We start from the raw sequence: 18,565 nt of genomic DNA, 5'->3' as shown, positions 1-18,565 counted from the left end.
GCGTGAGGCTAAAACAATGACAATTGAAATGGTCAGGACCTGAATATGAAGTAATCTATAGATGTCCTAACCCCTTAAAACTAGCACTTACCCCTGTTCGGATTACACAAGCACAATCACTATTATCTTAATGTGTGAATCACTTTAACATAATCTTATTTATACTATGCCGGTAGATAGTAGCTCACAATGACCACATCAACATAGGTCCGTCCTCTTTGAGATAAATATCGCAAGTGGAGTTTGGACTTATGTGCCACCCTCACGCGATAGAATGCATTACAACGGATTGGACACCCAAAAAGGCAAAATAAGCTACCAAAAGTATTGCGCGATGTTAGGATCGAACTCAAGCCTCCTCGCTATCGATGCCCAAGTGTTAACCGTTTAGCCACCGCGGCGCTTGTCGAGCCTAACGAAAATAAAGGTCACATTCCAATCAATGACCATAACATATCCGCTAATTTTGTTCATCCATGATGGAAAGTGAATCAACAAGAACAAATATCAAAACATAAAATTATTAATTTTAATACATAAAAGAATCTTTTACACTATAATTTACGTACACACTTAGGACTACCATTAAATACTACAAACTTAATAAAAACATACATAAAAGAACATGATTTTAAAAACATTAATAATTTAATCACACACAAAATATCACACTAATCTAAAACAAACCAAACTGTTTATAAGTATCAATAATGCCAATAACTCTGTTTCTAATACGCTTGCTGGTCTGAGGTAACATCTTATGTGACTTCAGAAAGTCGGCCATTTGATCTATACTAACATTCTTCATCACCTCCATCATTTCTGCAGCCTCTTGAGGTTCTCTCATCAGCAGGGTATTGAAAGTTACACAGAAATAGAACATCATTTTAGCGTATCTCTTGATGTCTGCATCCAACTTTTCTCTAGGATAGATTAAGTTTATCTTTAAGCCGAAGTTTGATAGTGACTTCTCGAACTCGGAATGGTAATAGTCTATCCATTCTGGATAGTGCTTGGTCCTTGTTGCATGGTCAGTAGTGTTTAGCAACATGAAGAGGAGATCAACTACTGGGTTTCCGTTATTTGATCCTTGATAGTCAATCATGATTGTGTCTATTGAGTCTTTGGCCTGTGAACAAAAGTTGACACATGTTAAGATGCAATCCCAGAAAATATTAATACCTAACGTTTCGTTACTTATGGTAAAGAATTTTAGGTAATTTCACGTAAACTTAATCGCGTAATTTTACAGTAGTAAAATATCAAATTTTAAGATCACAAGAAGTGAAGAGCTACGGACTATTATCGTAAGTACTATTTTTGTATTTGAACCAAACTATTTTAACCCTAACGGACAAAGACTATTTTTTTTCAGTATTAGATAATGGACCCTAAAAAAGACGTGATGTTATCACACTATATCTCCATCTGCTTTTTATCAACAGAGCTTTTTAAATGTAAATTCTGATGAAAACTTTATAGGCTTTATTCATTATATACCAAAATAATGTCCCGTTCTCTACATAAGTAAAATACTTTAAGAGTGAAAGAAGTACACTTACCACTCTAAACATGAAATTGTTAGTATGGGCGTCACCTTGTTGAATCACTGAATACCTCTTATCCTCATTATTCACCAACTTAGGCAGTAAATGTATGAAATCACCAAGCTTATCCTTAATTAAAGCTATATGCGAATCATCATCTAGAACTGAAATTACGTCAGCCTCAATAAACTTCGATTGATTTGAAAATCTTTCTTTGTTGAAAATTCTTGTCCAGACTTCATTCATATTGTCTGTAATCTGTGTGTATTTATCTGGATGCTTATTCTTCAGCACATGTGAAAGCGAATGCAATAATGCAAAGTTTTTCATAACTTCTCTGACACACTCATTTGTCAAAGACTCATGCTTGTTTAACATTTTGTAACCTGATTCATTCAAATCCTCTAAGATTAGAGTTTCGTTTGGAGGTTCGTAGAGAGACCCGTAGCACTTTGCATATTTTAATAAGTCCTCTTCTGGGACCCCGGCTGCTTTCTGCAGCTGTACTAGTTTAGGCAAAATCTCTGTATACATGATATGTTCATTGCGGAACGTGATGTCAGCACTTGTAGCTGCTCGAGCCAGTTCAGATGAAGCAGCAACTTTAACAATCATCTTCATGCTACCATTTTCACCTTCTATAGTCAGTCTTTTCACAAACCCCACAAAATTATCACCAGGCTGTCCAACAACTTCTGATACCACTTTTTTAGGTTGAATGTCTTGTTCTGATATCACTTTTTTGATGAATTCTAGTTGATGTTCGCTAAAACAAGCGAAATCACCTTCAAAATTGTACTGCGCCATGACTGCTTCTGCACTAACAGTAAAGTGTGATTGTTTTTAATTTAATATTGTATCTTTATTTATATGGGACCTTTATCTATACGCTGGTTAACTGTGCGTCAACAGTAATTATGATTAGATTATAGAGTGTACCGATAAACAATACCAAAATATACAGCCAAGCGTGAGTTGGAATTGGGTACCGCGGTTTCCGTACTCGCAACTCAACTTCGTGGAATATTTGATGTCATGCTTTTTCTGTGAACAAAATTTGACTGCTCATATTAATATTATAAGTAGTGTACTGCATCCAGTTTCAACACACCAATTCTTAACCTTCAAAGTCTCATGTATAATTTTCTCCATCCATCATTGGTCAATCCATGGATGTGACCATCGATGTCACATAAAGATCAATGTTTTAAAACACACCGGAAATTTGTGACTTACCTTTCATTTTAATGAGCATGGTATGGTTTACGAGTATTTACACAGTGTGATATCTAGTCCTACCTTGGGATATTATGTAGCTAGCAAGCCTGTGCTGAGACAGGCACTCACTCTTAGTAAACTGGTACCTACATAGCTGCATCCAGTTAGACTGAAAACCAATACCAAAATAGTTTAGAAAAGTTTCAGTACATAATGATAGGGTAAAAGCGGGATAGATGCCCCACTTTTTGAAATATGCTTATTGCTTATAATTTAATAAATATTGGTTCTACATTAATAATTCCTATGAATGTAACTAGTTTAATCCTTTATGTTTATTTATGATTTGTCTTTTTGGACCTATATACTACACGTTTTGCAGATTTTAACTTTTTGCAGACCTCCATTTTTGGGGATAGATGCCTACCCCTATGGATAGTTGCCCCACCTTGAAAATACTAGCGAGGATAGATGCCTACGGTGCGGGATAGAGGCCCTTCATACTGTTTAAGTACATTATATTAATAATATTTATATATTTTTTTACTTTAATTTATTTGAAATGAAAAGTATTTTGCAGTTTTTTAAATCTTTTTATGTTCATTATCAGATTAATTAAAATTAACACAATAAAATTCTAAAAGTATTTGTTCAACAAAAATAATGTATATATTTTAAACCCTTATTTTAAAATATTAATTATTTAGTTTTAGCATGAAAAATCATAAAAATCATTCTTTCTTAAAAACCTAAATAACACAATATACTTAGCATCATAATATTTGGACAGTGCTTTAAGTTTTCTACATCTCGAGCAAAAATTTCTGAAAAGTATACACTGACACATTACACATTGAATCCAGTCGGATTTAAACTTTGTTTGTTCATAGTTTTCAAAGCATTCTATGCAGTTATTTTTATTTGCATCTTTAGGCTCATCCTGTCCATCTCTTTTAGTCTTCTTCACCGGCAAACCTTTAGTTTTCTATTCCTTAACTTTGTTCTTAGGTGAATTGTCTTCATCTTCACTGTTTGAACTGTAAATCATTCGTAATCAATAAAAAGTGTAAATACCTATACATAAACACATGAAAAATATAAAAAATACATATTCAAAGCACTTATAATACATTCAGGGTACACGTGGTGTATGGAGGGATAGATGCCCCTAGGGGCACCTATACCGTAAAAAATCAGGGCAACTATCCTTTTTGACAGGGTTAGATGCCCTAGTATTTTTTTAAATAAATAAATACAATAGAGCAACTATTTGAATCAAAATGTATACTTCATGAGACAATATACATACGTAATAAAAAATTTGATGGAATTAATATCTACTTATAAAGTTATACAACAGCAAATACTCACCTTTGAAAATGTTACGCTCGCTGTAAGTTCGCCGCGGAGATGAATTCACACACGAGCGAAACGCGACCTCACCCCTCGATGGCGTGTGGCTAATTTAGGTGCGGGGTGCTTGTGGCTTCTAGTTAAACGGTTGTTTCTTAATCGCGAGCATGGGAAGTTAGGTTTTTTAAAAATGGGGCATCTATCCCACTGCGGCATCTATCCCGCCTTTACCCTACTACAATACGCTTGAATATCGCAGAGATTCTATAAGGGTTTTTCAACGCTAGGCTTTGAAACCCTAAAACGTCATTAATGTTTACGTATGCAGTAATTGATCTCCTACAGCTGTGTCATCCTACGCTTCATTATTTTTTAAATCATCATAACTTACAAGTTTATTAGATAGTATTTATATTAAAAATGTTGTTTGGGTACAAAGTTTAGAGAATTTATTCTAATTAACTAATTAGATAAGCAATGACGTAGACCACACGCGACTTTTTCACGATTCATCATGCATAGGCATTGAAAGTGCATTAAGTTTGCCACACCCCAATTTCTATAAGTCAACGGTCTTACAAAATTTAATTAACATACAGAATGATTATAACAAAGCCTGTCTGATTGCCAACAGCCATGCGTCGCAGAAATCGCTGACATCAATGGTCGAGGTACTTTTTGAGCCTGATCTTTCTCCGGTCATGTCGGATTTTCCGTCCCATCGGGCTATGAGAGTAAAGGAATAGGGAGTGACTGCACAAATGTTCGTGCTATATAATATGTTCTGCACAGCTGGCTAGTCTCCTTATATGAGAACTGCCGCATGCCGTCGTGGTTGAAATTGGCATTGGACGCCATTATTTTTATTACTTCTTTTTGAAATTATAATCCTTAAAATGCCTGTATATATAAATTTTATATTATGATGTCAATTTATCTACACTTTACTCTATCTGAAGATTTACTTAAAACCATGGAGACTGCTCCTGACAAAAAAACTGTAATTACATCAACTGAATTTACACACGTAAATTCCAAAAAAAAGCACCAAACAACAGGAACCTAAGATTGCACGCTTATAGCTCCATGTTTAGCAAGCATTTTTTTATTTCTATCGTAATGAAACCACACCACCACAGTGTGGTGGCACATTGCGAGAACTATAATAATAAGGTTTAAAAAAAATAAAGTAAACCAACAAAAACCAATATACCCAAAATAAATAATTTATTTGCACCCAAAACCCATCACAATTTTACAATAAACCAAATTGTTTATAAGTATCAATAATGCCCATTGTTTTATTTCTAATACGATTGCGTGTTGCGGTCGCCAGTTCTTGGGATTCCAGCACAGCAGCAATTTTATCTACAGCAACATTTTTCATGATATCCATAATTTCGGCAGCTTCTTTTGGATCCCTCATTAAGATAGTATTAAAGGTTATACATAAGTACATCATCGCTTTGGCGTATCTTTTCAAGTCGACATCCAACTGGTCTCTTGGGTAGATGAAGCTAGCTTTAAGTCCAAAATTGGATAGTGACCTGTCAAACTCGGAGTGGTAATAGTCCATCCATTCGGGGTAGTACTTCGACCTGGTTGCATGATCGGTGCAATTTAGCATCATAAAGAGAAGATCAACGACTGGGCTACCGTTATTTGATGCTTGGTAGTCAATCATTAAGGTTTCGATTGAGTCATCTCCCTGTGAACAAAAGTAAAGTTTTATTTTTATTCGGGTGCGGGAAGGAGTTTCCTAGGCTCGAAGACGCAGGTTGATAGTGCAAAACAATACAAAGCTTTATGTTACACATAATGTGTCCAAATTAAAAAACTAAGTAATAATGGATAAAAGAATAATGCTCCTTTTTACACAAAACATTGTGACACTTATTTTGCAGATTATTAAACACACATACCTTAAATATTACAAATAGAAATTCAAAACAGCTTGTTTAATGCCAGAGACATGGAATATAAATAGCGGAAGGCGGTTTTATATACCACATCGACAGATTAAGAGGAATAATTTTCAAAATAAAGTCTAGACGCATATGTAATGAAGAAGAATTGAATAAAATAATGCTTACAATTTTGAACATAAAATTGTTGGTCCACGCGTCGCCTTGCTGAATCACTAAATGTTTCTTACCCTCTTGTTTTATTATCTTGGGCAGCAAATACATGAAATCGCTCAATTTGTTTTCAATTAAATCTTTATAAGTATCATCATCAAGAATTGACAGTATTTCAGCTTCCGCGAATTTTGCTTGACCTCCAAATCTTTCTTCGTTGAAAATTGTAGTCCATACTTCAGACATTTGGTCTGTGATTTGCACATACTTTTCAGGGTATTTATTTTTGAACACATGTGAAAGAGAATGTAATAGTGCAAAGTTTTTTATAATGCCCCTAACACATTTATTGGATAAGGTCTCATGCTTGTTTAACATTTTGTAACCTGAATCATTCAAGTCCTCTAAGATTAAAGTTTCGTTTGGGGGTTCGTAGAGAGACCCGTAGCACTTTGCATGTTTTAATAAGTCCTCTTCTGGGACCCCGGCTGCTTTCTGCAGCTGCACTAGTTTAGGCAAAATCTCTGTATACATGATATGCTCATTACGGAAGGTAATATCAGCATTTGTAGCTGCTCGAGCCAATTCAGACGAAGCAGCGACTTTGATAAACATATTCAGGTTACCATTTTCTCCTTCTATGTTCAGTCTTTTCACATGTCCCACAAAATTATCACCAGGTTGTCCAACTACTGTAAAAACTGCTTTTTTAACTTTAATGTCTTGTTCTAATATCACTTTACTGATGAACTCTAGCTGATGATCAGTGAAACTTGCAAAATCTCCTTCAAACTTGTATTGCGCCATGACTGTTTCTGGTACACGCCAGATACTTGTATTGTATCCTCATTTATATAACTTTTTTATCTCTTTATTGGTAAACTATGCATCAAATGTAATTAAGATTAGATAATTCAGTGAATGACAAAATTTTCCCAAAACATACTGTCAAGCGTAAGTGGGAATCTGGTCATGGGTTTCGTATATGTGAACAATGTGATAATATACAAACGATAGGTTCGCAGACAAGTTTATTTATTTCTATTACATTATTTGTTGTTAAAATTCACAAACAAAATTTATATTTATTTATTAGTGTCTTAATTTACTCGATTGGCCGTATAACTGCGTTGAGAAATTCAGATACGCAGTCACTGTGTGTAAAATACTTTTAAAATACATACTTTTTCTACCCGTACCTATTATTCGGTGTCAATTTCATCTTTTTTTTTTACGACGTCAAAAATCGTCAAATGACCCCTCCCGCTGTGTGTTAGCAGCGGTGAGGGAGTGTCAGACTCTTACTGACTAAAAACCGTCGTGTTCCTTCATAGACCTTTTATGTATCAGGGCCGCGGTATCTCTTTCGAATAACCCGCAGCCCCGGCAGGCCTTGGCCCTATTGGGCCCCGCTGGTGTCAATTTCATTTTAGCTACGACCATACGCATATAAAGGGACCATATCATATATATAAGTGAATCTATAAAGGTTTATCCTCCATGCTTGCAAGCCCTGAATGGATCCCTAAAACATCATTCATCTACGTATATGGAAGTACTGATCTTTGCTAGATCATTACACGCATCATTTTTTTTTAGAAAGTCATTGTTGCGTAAATACAAGGGTTATTAGATAATAGGTATTTGTATTATCATTGTTGTCTGTACTTATATTATAAGGTGGAAAAAAAATGTTTTGTTTGTTTATAACTCAGATCAAAGAATGGATAAATTCAAAAACGATTACACAGATATTTTTGATATTTCACTGTTGGATAGCTCTTACAGACACTCTTCCCGAGTATCACTTTATTATTATATTCCAATGGGACGGGAGTGAAACCATGGGAAAACAGCTAGTTATTTATACATAGAATTTAATATTAAATCTTAATCCCATATGCAGTTTCCTTAACCAAATAAAGTTGAAAAAGTTGAAGTCATTGGATTTTATTTGATACAGACCTACTAAAGGTTCTTACGAAACGTCAATAGCTAATGATTATATTTCAGCTTGGGATACTGTAGTTTTCCAGGAATGATGGACAAATCGGTTCAGTAGTTATGCTACTTTAGGGTATAAATAAACAAAAAAGTCTTCTTCATAATATTAGTACAATATTAGTACTTCGTGTATTGATATACATAGATTAGTATTATAGATAATAACAGATAGGCAAAGGTTATTTGCCGCAAGAAACTAGAAGTAAGATCGATCCATTAATCATTGATAATCTATACTAATACATATTGCAAAGCTAAAGAGTTTGTTTGTTTGCACGCGCTAAGCTCAGGTACTGGTCCGATTTTCAATCCCTTTTTCAATTATAGATATGCCATTTATCGAAGAAGGCCTTACCTTAGGCTACTTTTTGTCCGGGTTAATAGAGAAATTCCCACAGGACGCGGGTGAAACCGCTGCCAGAAGCTGGTTATTAATAAACGACTCATAAATGATTAATGAATCAATTATAGTTTTTTGCCACGAATAAACTTTACCTTTTTTTATCAATGTTCTTATAAAAAAAACTACGTATCAATTACTTAACGCATTATGTCGATGGCTTCTATGCATTTCTATGCCTTATTTCCTCCAACAAGCAAATAACAACATACAAATAGGTATATGTCCTCGTTTGATTTTTTGTTACATTACTTTGAGATTTTATTTCGTTAAAAATGACGTTATAAGCCCCCATTCCCTACCTTAAGGCGATTATCACACTGCCCCGCATGATGCAGCGTAGTGCGTGGATGCGTTTTTTCCGTTGTATGGAAATATCTCCGTTTGTATGGAAAACACGCATACTCCAACACACTGAAAATGCATCCACGCGCGTTCATGCGGATCACGCACATACATGCGGAGAAACACGCACCCCCGCGCGTAGGTGCGGGGCGAGACGCAAGGTATGGCACACTGATCCCGCAGTGACGCACGTGATTTTGAATGGGCGTGACGTGTATATTTGAAAATGGAAGCCGCCGTGCGTGAATCTAATAAACGCACCTACGCGCGTGAGTGCGTGAAAAACCCGCACGATGATGCAGATCTGCACTCCCGCAAGAACGCGCGTAGGTGCGTCGACACGCAAGATGCAGCGTGATGCGGGGCAGTGTGAAGATCACCTAAGAGTACCTACCCTCACTCTGCAGACTCTTTAGTCGGCCGATAGTATGATCGGGCGCTTCATCTATACTAATATTATAAAGCTGAAGGGTTTGTTTGTTTGTTTGAACGAGCTAATCTCAGGAACTACTGGTCCGATTTGAAAATTTCTTTCAGTGTTAGATAGCCCATTTATCGAAGAAGGCTATAGGCTACTTTTTATCCCGGTACGGGAAGTAGTTCCCACGAGATGCGGGTGAAACCTCTGGCAGAAGCTAGTAAGTCATAAGTATGAAAATGTTTGGGAGTGAAGGGAAAACAGCTTCCCTGTCTTACCCAGTAGGTAGCAGTCGTTGTTGAAATTCCACATTAAAGACCGTCAGAAGGATTTGAGAAAACCCTGACACTGGGGATTATAAGATAACGTGCATATCAAACGAAAATGAAGCAGAAGCACCTCTAAAAAAGCTTAATAAAGAAAATTACAACAAATTATGTATCTTAGATTAAATAATGTTTATAATAAGCTTAAGCAAACCTTACACTAAACCAAATTGTATTATATGTGTGCCTATCATTTTCATTTATTAACACCTTTTGGCGTAAGTTACCAACTTGACTTAATTTATTTTCAAGTAAAGACTTATGAGTCTCATCATCTATAAGTGACATCAAGTTAGCTTCTATAAGTCTACTGTGAGCCACAAATTGTGGTGTCACTTTCACGTTTATAATATTAGTAGGATATAAGCTATATTATTGTAAAGTTTCATTAAAATCCATTCAGTAGTTTTTGCGTGAAAGAGTAACAAACATCCATACATCCATACATACAAACTTTCGCGTTTATAATATTAGTAGGATTCGGAGCTTCACTAAGAGAGCCGTAACACTTTGCATATCTTAGTACATCTGCTTCAGGAATTCCTGCTGCTTTCTGTAGATGTACCATTTTAGGCAGTACATCTGTATATAAAATGTGCTCATTGCGGAACATTATTTCTGCATTAGTTGCTATCCGAGCCATTTCAGTTGATGCGGGGGCTTTAACAATCATATTTACGTTTCCATTCCCACCTTCAATACTAATTCTCTTTACGTTTCCAATAAAACTATCACCGGCTTTCCCCACTGCTTTAAAAATCACTTTTTTAACTTTGATTTATGTCGAGCAGTTTTATGTAATTTCATTTTATCTATACATCAAAGGTTTTTTAGATAAGATTGCTATATTTATAGTCGTAATATGATTAATTACTAACAACGACGAAAGATTTAGCTGATCCATGAAGATCCGAACCGGTTATAGGTAAAGATTAAAGACTGTCATGATGATATTCACAAATGCATTTATCAATCTTATAATAGCTGTTTCTAAGCAGATAATATGAAACATATAAACCCTGAAAACCCAGTTGGATTTACCTAAATTACATGTTATTGTGTACGTAGGTTTTTTGATAGACAATCACTAAGGCAAGACTTTATTTCAATTCACTAGCCTTTAGTAGGTATATCAAAACCAATGAAATCTTCACTTGCATTAATTTTATAAATAGTAAGGGTCCGCCTCACTGTCATTTGAACATTTTTTGGCAGTCTTACAAGTAATCAGAGTCATGAAATTCTGACAACCATTCTTACCAGGGGGTATTGAATTGCCCGTAAACTGGACTTTGGTCAGATAGGCAATCACTGCATATAAAACTGGTAGTCAGCTGCATCGACTGGAAGCTGACCGACACAGTTGGGAAAAGTCTAGGCAGATGATGAGTAGTGGCCCGCTTCGACTGTACCCCGGGTATGAATATGCCTTACTAAATTAATAATGTTAAGTTAATCCTTCCTTCGGTTTATGGTAAACAACGTCATAGTAGACGAACTTACGTAGCAGAGAATTTATTTTAATAATGATTCAATTTTCGTGAATTGAATGATTCAAATAGACAGTTTCTGCTACTTTTTTACATCATCGTATCTCTGTTTCATTGTTTCTTTATTTTAAGAGACTTAAGTTGAGATGTTGAAAATCAAGAGGCTGTCGGATAACCCTCACTTTCATCCATTTTTTTGCATTATTGCCCTCACTCCTTTCATCCGAATCCGTTCAGCCGTTTTGTATTTGTAATATTAGTAAGATATGCTCAGGCGATAGACAAAGATTTATCATTGCAAAAAAATACTTTTATTATTTTAACACTCATTTACTTAATTTAATATAATAATATTAACAGATTTTTGTACAAATGAATATCGATCAAGAAAAAATTGCATCATTATTCCGTGAGTTCAATATTCTGAACGTTACGTTAACGTACGTCACGTTAACGTAACTGATATTAATCTTGAATTGAACCTTCGAAAAAGCATTTTACGCTCCGAGTTGGACTCACAAAGTATGTAGATTTCTTTATCACATCTTATATCATAACTTAAAATAACTCAAACAATTCAAAACTAGCTATAACATTCTCTATTTTAGTTTTAATCCTACCAAGAGTTGCAGTCTGCAAGTTGTCAGCTTTAAAGGATTCTATTGCTTCTTCTACATTTACATTCTTCATTGCTTCCAAAACCTCACCAGCTTCAGCCGAGTCCCTCATCAGAAGATGTGCGAAGAGAATGGAATGATGAAACATGTATTTTGCATGCTTCTTTATATCTGCATCCATCTGGTCTCTCGGGTAAATGGAGCTGGCTTGCAAACCAAAGTTCGACAGTGACTTCTCAAGTTCCGAGTAGTAGTAGTCTATCCAGTCGAGGTAGTGTTTGGACCTCGTTTCATGGTCGGTGCAGTTGAAGACCATGTAGAGGAAATCTGTCATTGGGTTGCCGTTGCTTGCGAATTGGTAGTCGATCATGACGGATTGGATGGAATCCTTTCCCTGTAAGTAAAATTAAGTTTTGTTAGCATAAAAGTGTGAGTTCAAGTCAGTTTCAGTGCATACATGTGAGTTGTATGCCTCCACTCTCTCCAAATACTTTAAAAACATTCTGTGTCTCACACGATGTTTGGAACCGCCGTTAAGTTCGTTCATTCTTAAAAACGTGGCACTTAGTCAAAGTATCCAAAAATCTCGCTCAGGCCGCAAGAATGCTATATCTCTATCTTATAAAGAGATCATTATAACTACAGTGCCATTCATAGATGGATGTATGGATGGTGGATGCATGTATGGATTTTTATTTGAATGCTTCAAAACCACTGAATGATTTAAAAAAATCTTTCATCGTCATATTTTATCCAAAACTGAGAACAAATTCACCAAAGACGTAGGTGAAATCACGAAAAACAGTTCGTATTTTATAATAAAGAAAAAAGTACTAACCAGTTTAAACATGATGTTGTTCGTCCACGCATCTCCTTGCTGTATAACAGTATATCTTTGATCTTCGTTTTCAATTAACCTTACGCGCTCTTTAAACGCTTTTGAAAGTTTGTTTTCAACTAAATGTTTGTGTTTATCATCAAGAATCCGTACTGTTTCAGATTCCAACATATGACTGTACATCTCCATTTCTGGTCTTGAGAATGATATAGTCCATACATCGGTCAACTTCTCCTTTATTTCATCATATTTCTCTGGTTCTTGCTCTTTAAGAACAAAGGCCAGTGAGTGGAAAACAGCAAAGCCTTTCAGAATGTTTTTGACACATTCATTCGATAAAGACTCAAACTTGTTCAACATTGTGAAATCTGATTCAGTCAAGTCTTCTAAAATAATAATTTCATTCGGGGCTTCAGTAAGAGATCCGTAGCATTTTGCATACCGTAATCTGTCTTCTTCTGGGACCCCTGCTGTCTCCTGCAGCTGCACTAGTTTAGGCAACAATTCTGTATACGTTACGTGCTCATTGCGAAACAATATTTCAGTATTTGTTTGGTAGCGAGCCATTTCGTTTGAAGCAGCAACTTTGACAATCAACTTCATGCTTCCAGTCTCGCCTTCTATGATGATCCTTTTAACATTTCCTATGAAATTATCACCAGCTTGCCCAACAGCTTTGAAAGTCACTTTTTTAACTCCTAAGTTTTGTTCCTCTACCACTTTATTGACGAACTCCAGTTGGCGTTCGTTTAGACTGTCAAAATCTCCTTCGAATTTGTATTGCGCCATGATTAATTTAGACACTAACTTGTAACCATAATCGTCTTTTAATTTATATTAATATTTTATCTTTATCTTGACCAGCTGTTAATCGGATGGCTATAAGATTAGATTAAGTTATGAGTCAACTTATAAAAACGTTTAAGAATGAGAGATTAAAATTACTACATTAAATGAATGCAGCTGTCATCATATCTTTGCCTACTAAAGGTATAGCGGAACTTACATAGAAGTATGAAATGGAAGATGTACAGTAGACTGCATATCAGTGGTAACTGTCATGCACCTTAACTCAATAGTAATAAGTACGATTTTCCTATAAAACTGTTACCACTGACCTGAAGTTGACTGTACTAGCAATGTTCCGTAGAATGTAAATAATAATATTTTACAATAAATTGTCAATTTTTTGTGGATTAAATATAAATGATAAATATAATTCCTTGACCACATAAATGTATATTTACAAACTAATGTTGCTATGTTAAATTTAGGACCTGCGCACAATCAGTCACTAACACTTGCAATTTAGGTACTGTTATTAATCATCCCACTGACTTACAGCTTCCAATAAACCAAATTCCTCAAAACTGTTGATGACACCAAAAATTCTGTTTCTAATTCGATTTTGAGTTTGAACCTGCAGACTGCCTGTTTTCATGGAATCAGGTATAGCATTTCTATCCATATCTCTCATTGCTTCCACGAAATCGGCTGCCTCTCTTGGATCTCTCATCAGCATATTAGCTAGTACTAGACTCTGGCCAAAGATCAATTTAGCATAACTTTTTATATCTGCGTCTATCTGGTCTCTTGGATAAATGGAGCTGGCTTTCAAGCCAAAGTTCGACAGTGACTTGTCAAGCTCCGAGTGGTAATAGTCGATCCAGTCGTAGTAGTGTTTAGACCTGGTCTCATGGTCGGTGCAGTTGAAAATCATGAAGAGAAGGTCTATGACTGGGTTGCTGTTGAATGATGCTTGAAAGTCAATCAATATTGATTGTACTGGATCATGTTCCTGTGAAAAGAAATAAAATAATAATAATAAAGTAGCAAGAAAAATAATTACAAGAACTATGCAGACAGGTAGTCATCGATGATAAGAAAATCCGTAATTGATATAATCAGCATAATCAGTAGTCAGCACTATCACACACAGCGTCATTATTCATACTAAAAGCAAACATTAGGTATACTTAAATTTAAAATACTTACAATATTAAACATAATATTATTCGTCCACGCATCGCCTTGTTGAATCACCGAATATTTATTTGTTTTCTCAAACTCTATAAACTTTTCTCGTAGTTCAAAGATCTTGATTATTTTATTTTCGACCAATTTCTTGTAAGCACTACCTTCGAGTACTGATACAATTTCATCTTCTACTATTTGAAAACGACTTTTCATTTCTGGATTGTCATATGCAGATTTCCAAGGATCTGTTAACTGCTCTTTAAAGTCTTCAAACTTTTCTGGTTCATTATTCTTTAATACGTAGGAAAGAGAATGAATCTTAGCAAAGTTTTTTAAAATGCTTATGACACTATCATAAGTCAAGGAGTTAAACTTGTTCAACATTTTATAACCAGATTCATTTAAGTCTTCCAAAATTATAACTTCATAAGGGGCTTCGTTATAGGACCCGTAGCATTTTGCATATCTTAGCTGATCTTTCTCTGGTACTCCCACAGTTTTTTGCAGTTCCACAAACTTTGGTAAGACTTCTGTATACATAATGTGTTCATTTTTGAACATGACTTCAGTGTTTGTAATACCTCTAAGCACTGCATCAGATACTGCAAATTTAAGCACCATTTTCATGGATTTTTCTTCACCTTCTACACTGATCCTTTTAACGTTCCCCACAAAATTATCACCAGCCTGTCCAAGCTTACAAAAAGTTGCTTTTTTGAATTTGGCATCGTGTTCCAATATCACTTTATGAATGAACTGAAGTTGGCGTTCATTTAAATTCTCTAAATCGCCCTCAAAGTTATATTGTGCCATATTGCTTGTTACTAACTTAATGTTATGATCAGCCAATAATTTATACTAGGTATTTTTATCTATATCTGGTGAAAATTGGAGTCTGTTATGTTTATGATTAGATAATGTTTGGTATTTTTGGATTTTGTAATCAGATGCCATGATTCATGAAAATAAACAGTGGTTGCTAGACGGGTGCTCTGATTACACTAATGGCTGTTTCAGGTGCTTAAAACCTTCGAACTTGAATATATTTAGATGGAAGAAGATATAAAGGACGACCGAAGCAACCAACGGTGGATTCTGTGAATGAAGATGTAAACCAAGAAAGAATGTCACTAAAGAAATGACGTTGGACGGAGAGCTTAGGAAGAGGAAGACATTTTGCGCTGTCCTCAAATAAGAAATTGGGATAAGGGCAGAGAATTAAAGAAAAGCCCTGAGTGGATTATACATACAGTGTACTTCGTAATTATAAAGCTAATGTAAATAAAGTGATATCACAAGACTTATCTTAACCTTAATAAAATATGTTACCTATTTTGAGAATACATATGTGTATTTATGTCACACGAGTGTTTAATCTAAATATATTGTTTTAGTAACTTAGAAACTACAATTACTGCTCCTAACCGTATTTATCAAAAAAATCGCAGAATATTTGAACACACGCATTTTTTTATAATTATTACCAAATAAGTTTTTTTCCTAATAACATATGGAACCTTCAGGGCTTAACAACAAGTTACGTTGTTTATTTATAAGCGTGATTTCTAGGCTAAATGAGTATTAATGATTATAATAAATAGTCAATGACTAATATATATTGCCTTTTATTGAAATACATCAATCATTTGTATCGCTAGTAATTTACAATTCATGCTGATTTTTTTGGTTTCGTCATCAGCTTTTTTATCGTCCTACTGCTGGGCACGGGCCTCCTCTCACCCAGGTAAGGATTGAGCGTTAATCACCATGTGAAATGCATTTTGATGATTTTAGACTTTATATCTTATGGCCTGAATGAAAAACATTCCAGTCATCATCATCATTCCCAACTATGTTGGGGTTGGCTTCCAGTCTAACCGGATTCAGCTGAGTACCAGTGCTTTACAACAAATGAAAAACATTCCAGTCATTGGTATCTAAGATATTCTTAGAAAGAAAGCACATACATTTTTTATCTTATGTTAGATATTTTTTCTTTTACTCAGACTCAGTGACTATTTTTTTTACATCTGCGATCTTGGTCGCCATTTAAGGCAGCCATCTGCTGCATTCTTTATTTTAAACGACCCTAGAGTTCATATTCTAAATAAAATATCCCGATAGGTTCAGTGGAGGCAAAATTATCAAAGATTTAAGCAAATTGATTATCATGAATTCGCCAAAATGAATAATGATTAGCCAGCATGCTTCAGCAATAATTCTTATCTTGCCTAATTTTCCTGAACTTTGTTCCAATGTTATTAATTTTATCAACTTAGATATAATTACAAAGTTGTTGACATGGGCGTCATGGGTTGTTGTCTTGCAGAAGTGCCAGCCGTATAACATAAGCTATAGTGCTCTTTCCACTTCTGGCATACCAGCCATATTAGGTCCTGATGTATCGTTGCGTGACAGACGATTGCAAGAGGTCAGATGGTATGATGGGTAGGCCCCTTGAAGCAGAAAGTGGCCTTGGAGGCAGTACGACAGGTTGCTTCTACAGAGACCACCAAGCTGAGGAAGTAAGGTAACTTTGTTGGTAATCAAACTGTGAGAAACTTGTCGATGCTTCCCGTCGCAAAAGGGCTTTTCATTGAACTAAGGACTAGGATTGCCTTACAACGTGACAATGTAGCAAGTCTACGGTCACCGGGCTGTCGGACCCAACCCCCGATATTTACATAAAAATAATATTTACGAAATAGCCAATTTACCATTATTAAGTAATTGTTCGGTACTTCAGTCACAAAATATCAGCAAAATAACTGACATAACCGTTTTTTATCATAACAGTCTACCCTTAGTCAATATTTACGATGGCTTCGCACAAAAATAGCTGTGACCATTTTCCGTAAGAATAAATAAAGTTATTTTATTTCTACCTTTAGTTGTAATCCTGAGTAAACCCGGGGGCTGTCTCGAGGGTAGGACGGAATCATATCTGGGCAATTTCTTTGGGGACTTGCTTGCTTATCCTGTTTTGTCGGATCTCATTTAATGACTCCTATGAGTGCTTCGACCCGGATATAGATGTTCCTAAAGGTACTTATTTGTTGCCAAAACAATTGAAGGTGAAGTAAAGGATCCAATAGCTTTGAAAGCCTGTTAGGGCAAATCATTAGAGGACATCAAACATAAATATTGTTACTGACTTTCCGTGATTCGACTTGTATCCTAAAGAAACTTCCCACGTCCAGTTTAAGAGTAGGTAGCTATGTCCTTTATGCGTTCTTTTGTAAATGTAAGTTTGTAATCAGTTCGGTCATTTTTTAGTGAAAGTGCGACAAGCAGACATATATTAAAACAGATATTGCCTCAGACAAAAGTTTAAACCTCAAGACGCTATCTTGGTCGTTTTTTTTTTTTTATAAACCAAGTTTCATAATAAAGTTGGATAAGAGTAGGGGGATGACATTTAATATAAGGTGGTAATCGACATACATAGGTACCGTCGTAGTAAATACCAAGCGCTTAACACATACCAATAATGTAACATCAGTACTAATCCAGTAATGTAAGTGGGTATACATAGGTGCAGTATGTAAGCTGAACATATTTTATAGGTCAACGCTACTCCCTGAACAACTGTACTGGTGAGCATAATGCTTCAGAAGACGTAACTCAAATAGTCTTATGTAGGGTGACCATGTGGACTTGTCGCGTAGGATATATTTAAATAAATATAGTGACGTGCATTTGGAAAGAAATAATATGTTGACTCTCGAAGGAAGATTAGTCCAGTTTCGAAGGCTAAAATTAATTTTGTTAAGTGAACTGAAAAAGTGAAAATTTTATGCGGGAATGAAAAGTAGTAAATTATATTGTATCATGCATTTTTAGTGGACTAAGTAACACTTTTTTTGCGTAGTTATAAAAACTTTTTTTTCTTGCTTTGAAAGGCAATTGCACATTGAGTACATTTGGATCAGAAACTTCAAAACAATGGGCACA

The 18,565-nt window shown here is 35.3% G+C and overlaps 4 protein-coding genes across 4 annotated transcripts; all 4 read right to left on the bottom strand.

Moving 5' to 3' along the window:
* Window positions 1-638: 638 nt before the first annotated feature.
* LOC110374143 (uncharacterized) lies at window positions 639-2,402 on the bottom strand. The gene is made up of 2 exons (XM_021331728.3): window positions 1,563-2,402; window positions 639-1,129 (listed from the first exon to the last, which is right to left on the bottom strand). Exons 1-2 carry the CDS (start codon window positions 2,352-2,354, stop codon window positions 677-679), a joined length of 1,245 nt encoding a protein of 414 aa, XP_021187403.3. The 5' UTR covers window positions 2,355-2,402; the 3' UTR covers window positions 639-676.
* A 2,928-nt stretch (window positions 2,403-5,330) lies between these two features.
* Window positions 5,331-7,035, bottom strand: LOC110374142 (uncharacterized). Its single transcript, XM_021331727.3, has 2 exons — window positions 6,212-7,035; window positions 5,331-5,826 (listed from the first exon to the last, which is right to left on the bottom strand). The coding sequence occupies exons 1-2, from the start codon at window positions 7,001-7,003 to the stop codon at window positions 5,374-5,376; spliced, it is 1,245 nt and encodes a 414-aa protein (XP_021187402.3). The 5' UTR covers window positions 7,004-7,035; the 3' UTR covers window positions 5,331-5,373.
* A 4,432-nt stretch (window positions 7,036-11,467) lies between these two features.
* Window positions 11,468-13,460, bottom strand: LOC110374176 (uncharacterized). The gene is made up of 2 exons (XM_021331769.3): window positions 12,635-13,460; window positions 11,468-12,190 (listed from the first exon to the last, which is right to left on the bottom strand). The coding sequence occupies exons 1-2, from the start codon at window positions 13,421-13,423 to the stop codon at window positions 11,738-11,740; spliced, it is 1,242 nt and encodes a 413-aa protein (XP_021187444.3). The 5' UTR covers window positions 13,424-13,460; the 3' UTR covers window positions 11,468-11,737.
* Window positions 13,461-13,666: 206 nt separating this feature from the next.
* LOC110374154 (uncharacterized) lies at window positions 13,667-15,424 on the bottom strand. Its single transcript, XM_021331743.3, has 2 exons — window positions 14,630-15,424; window positions 13,667-14,432 (listed from the first exon to the last, which is right to left on the bottom strand). The coding sequence occupies exons 1-2, from the start codon at window positions 15,422-15,424 to the stop codon at window positions 13,956-13,958; spliced, it is 1,272 nt and encodes a 423-aa protein (XP_021187418.3). The 3' UTR covers window positions 13,667-13,955.
* Window positions 15,425-18,565: the final 3,141 nt, after the last annotated feature.

Source organism: Helicoverpa armigera, chromosome 19 (genome assembly GCF_030705265.1).
Source record: "Helicoverpa armigera isolate CAAS_96S chromosome 19, ASM3070526v1, whole genome shotgun sequence".
In the NCBI taxonomy this organism is placed as follows: Eukaryota; Metazoa; Arthropoda; class Insecta; order Lepidoptera; family Noctuidae; genus Helicoverpa; species Helicoverpa armigera.
Note: the sequence above shows the minus strand (reverse complement) of the source record. Positions and strands in the feature narration are given on the sequence as shown.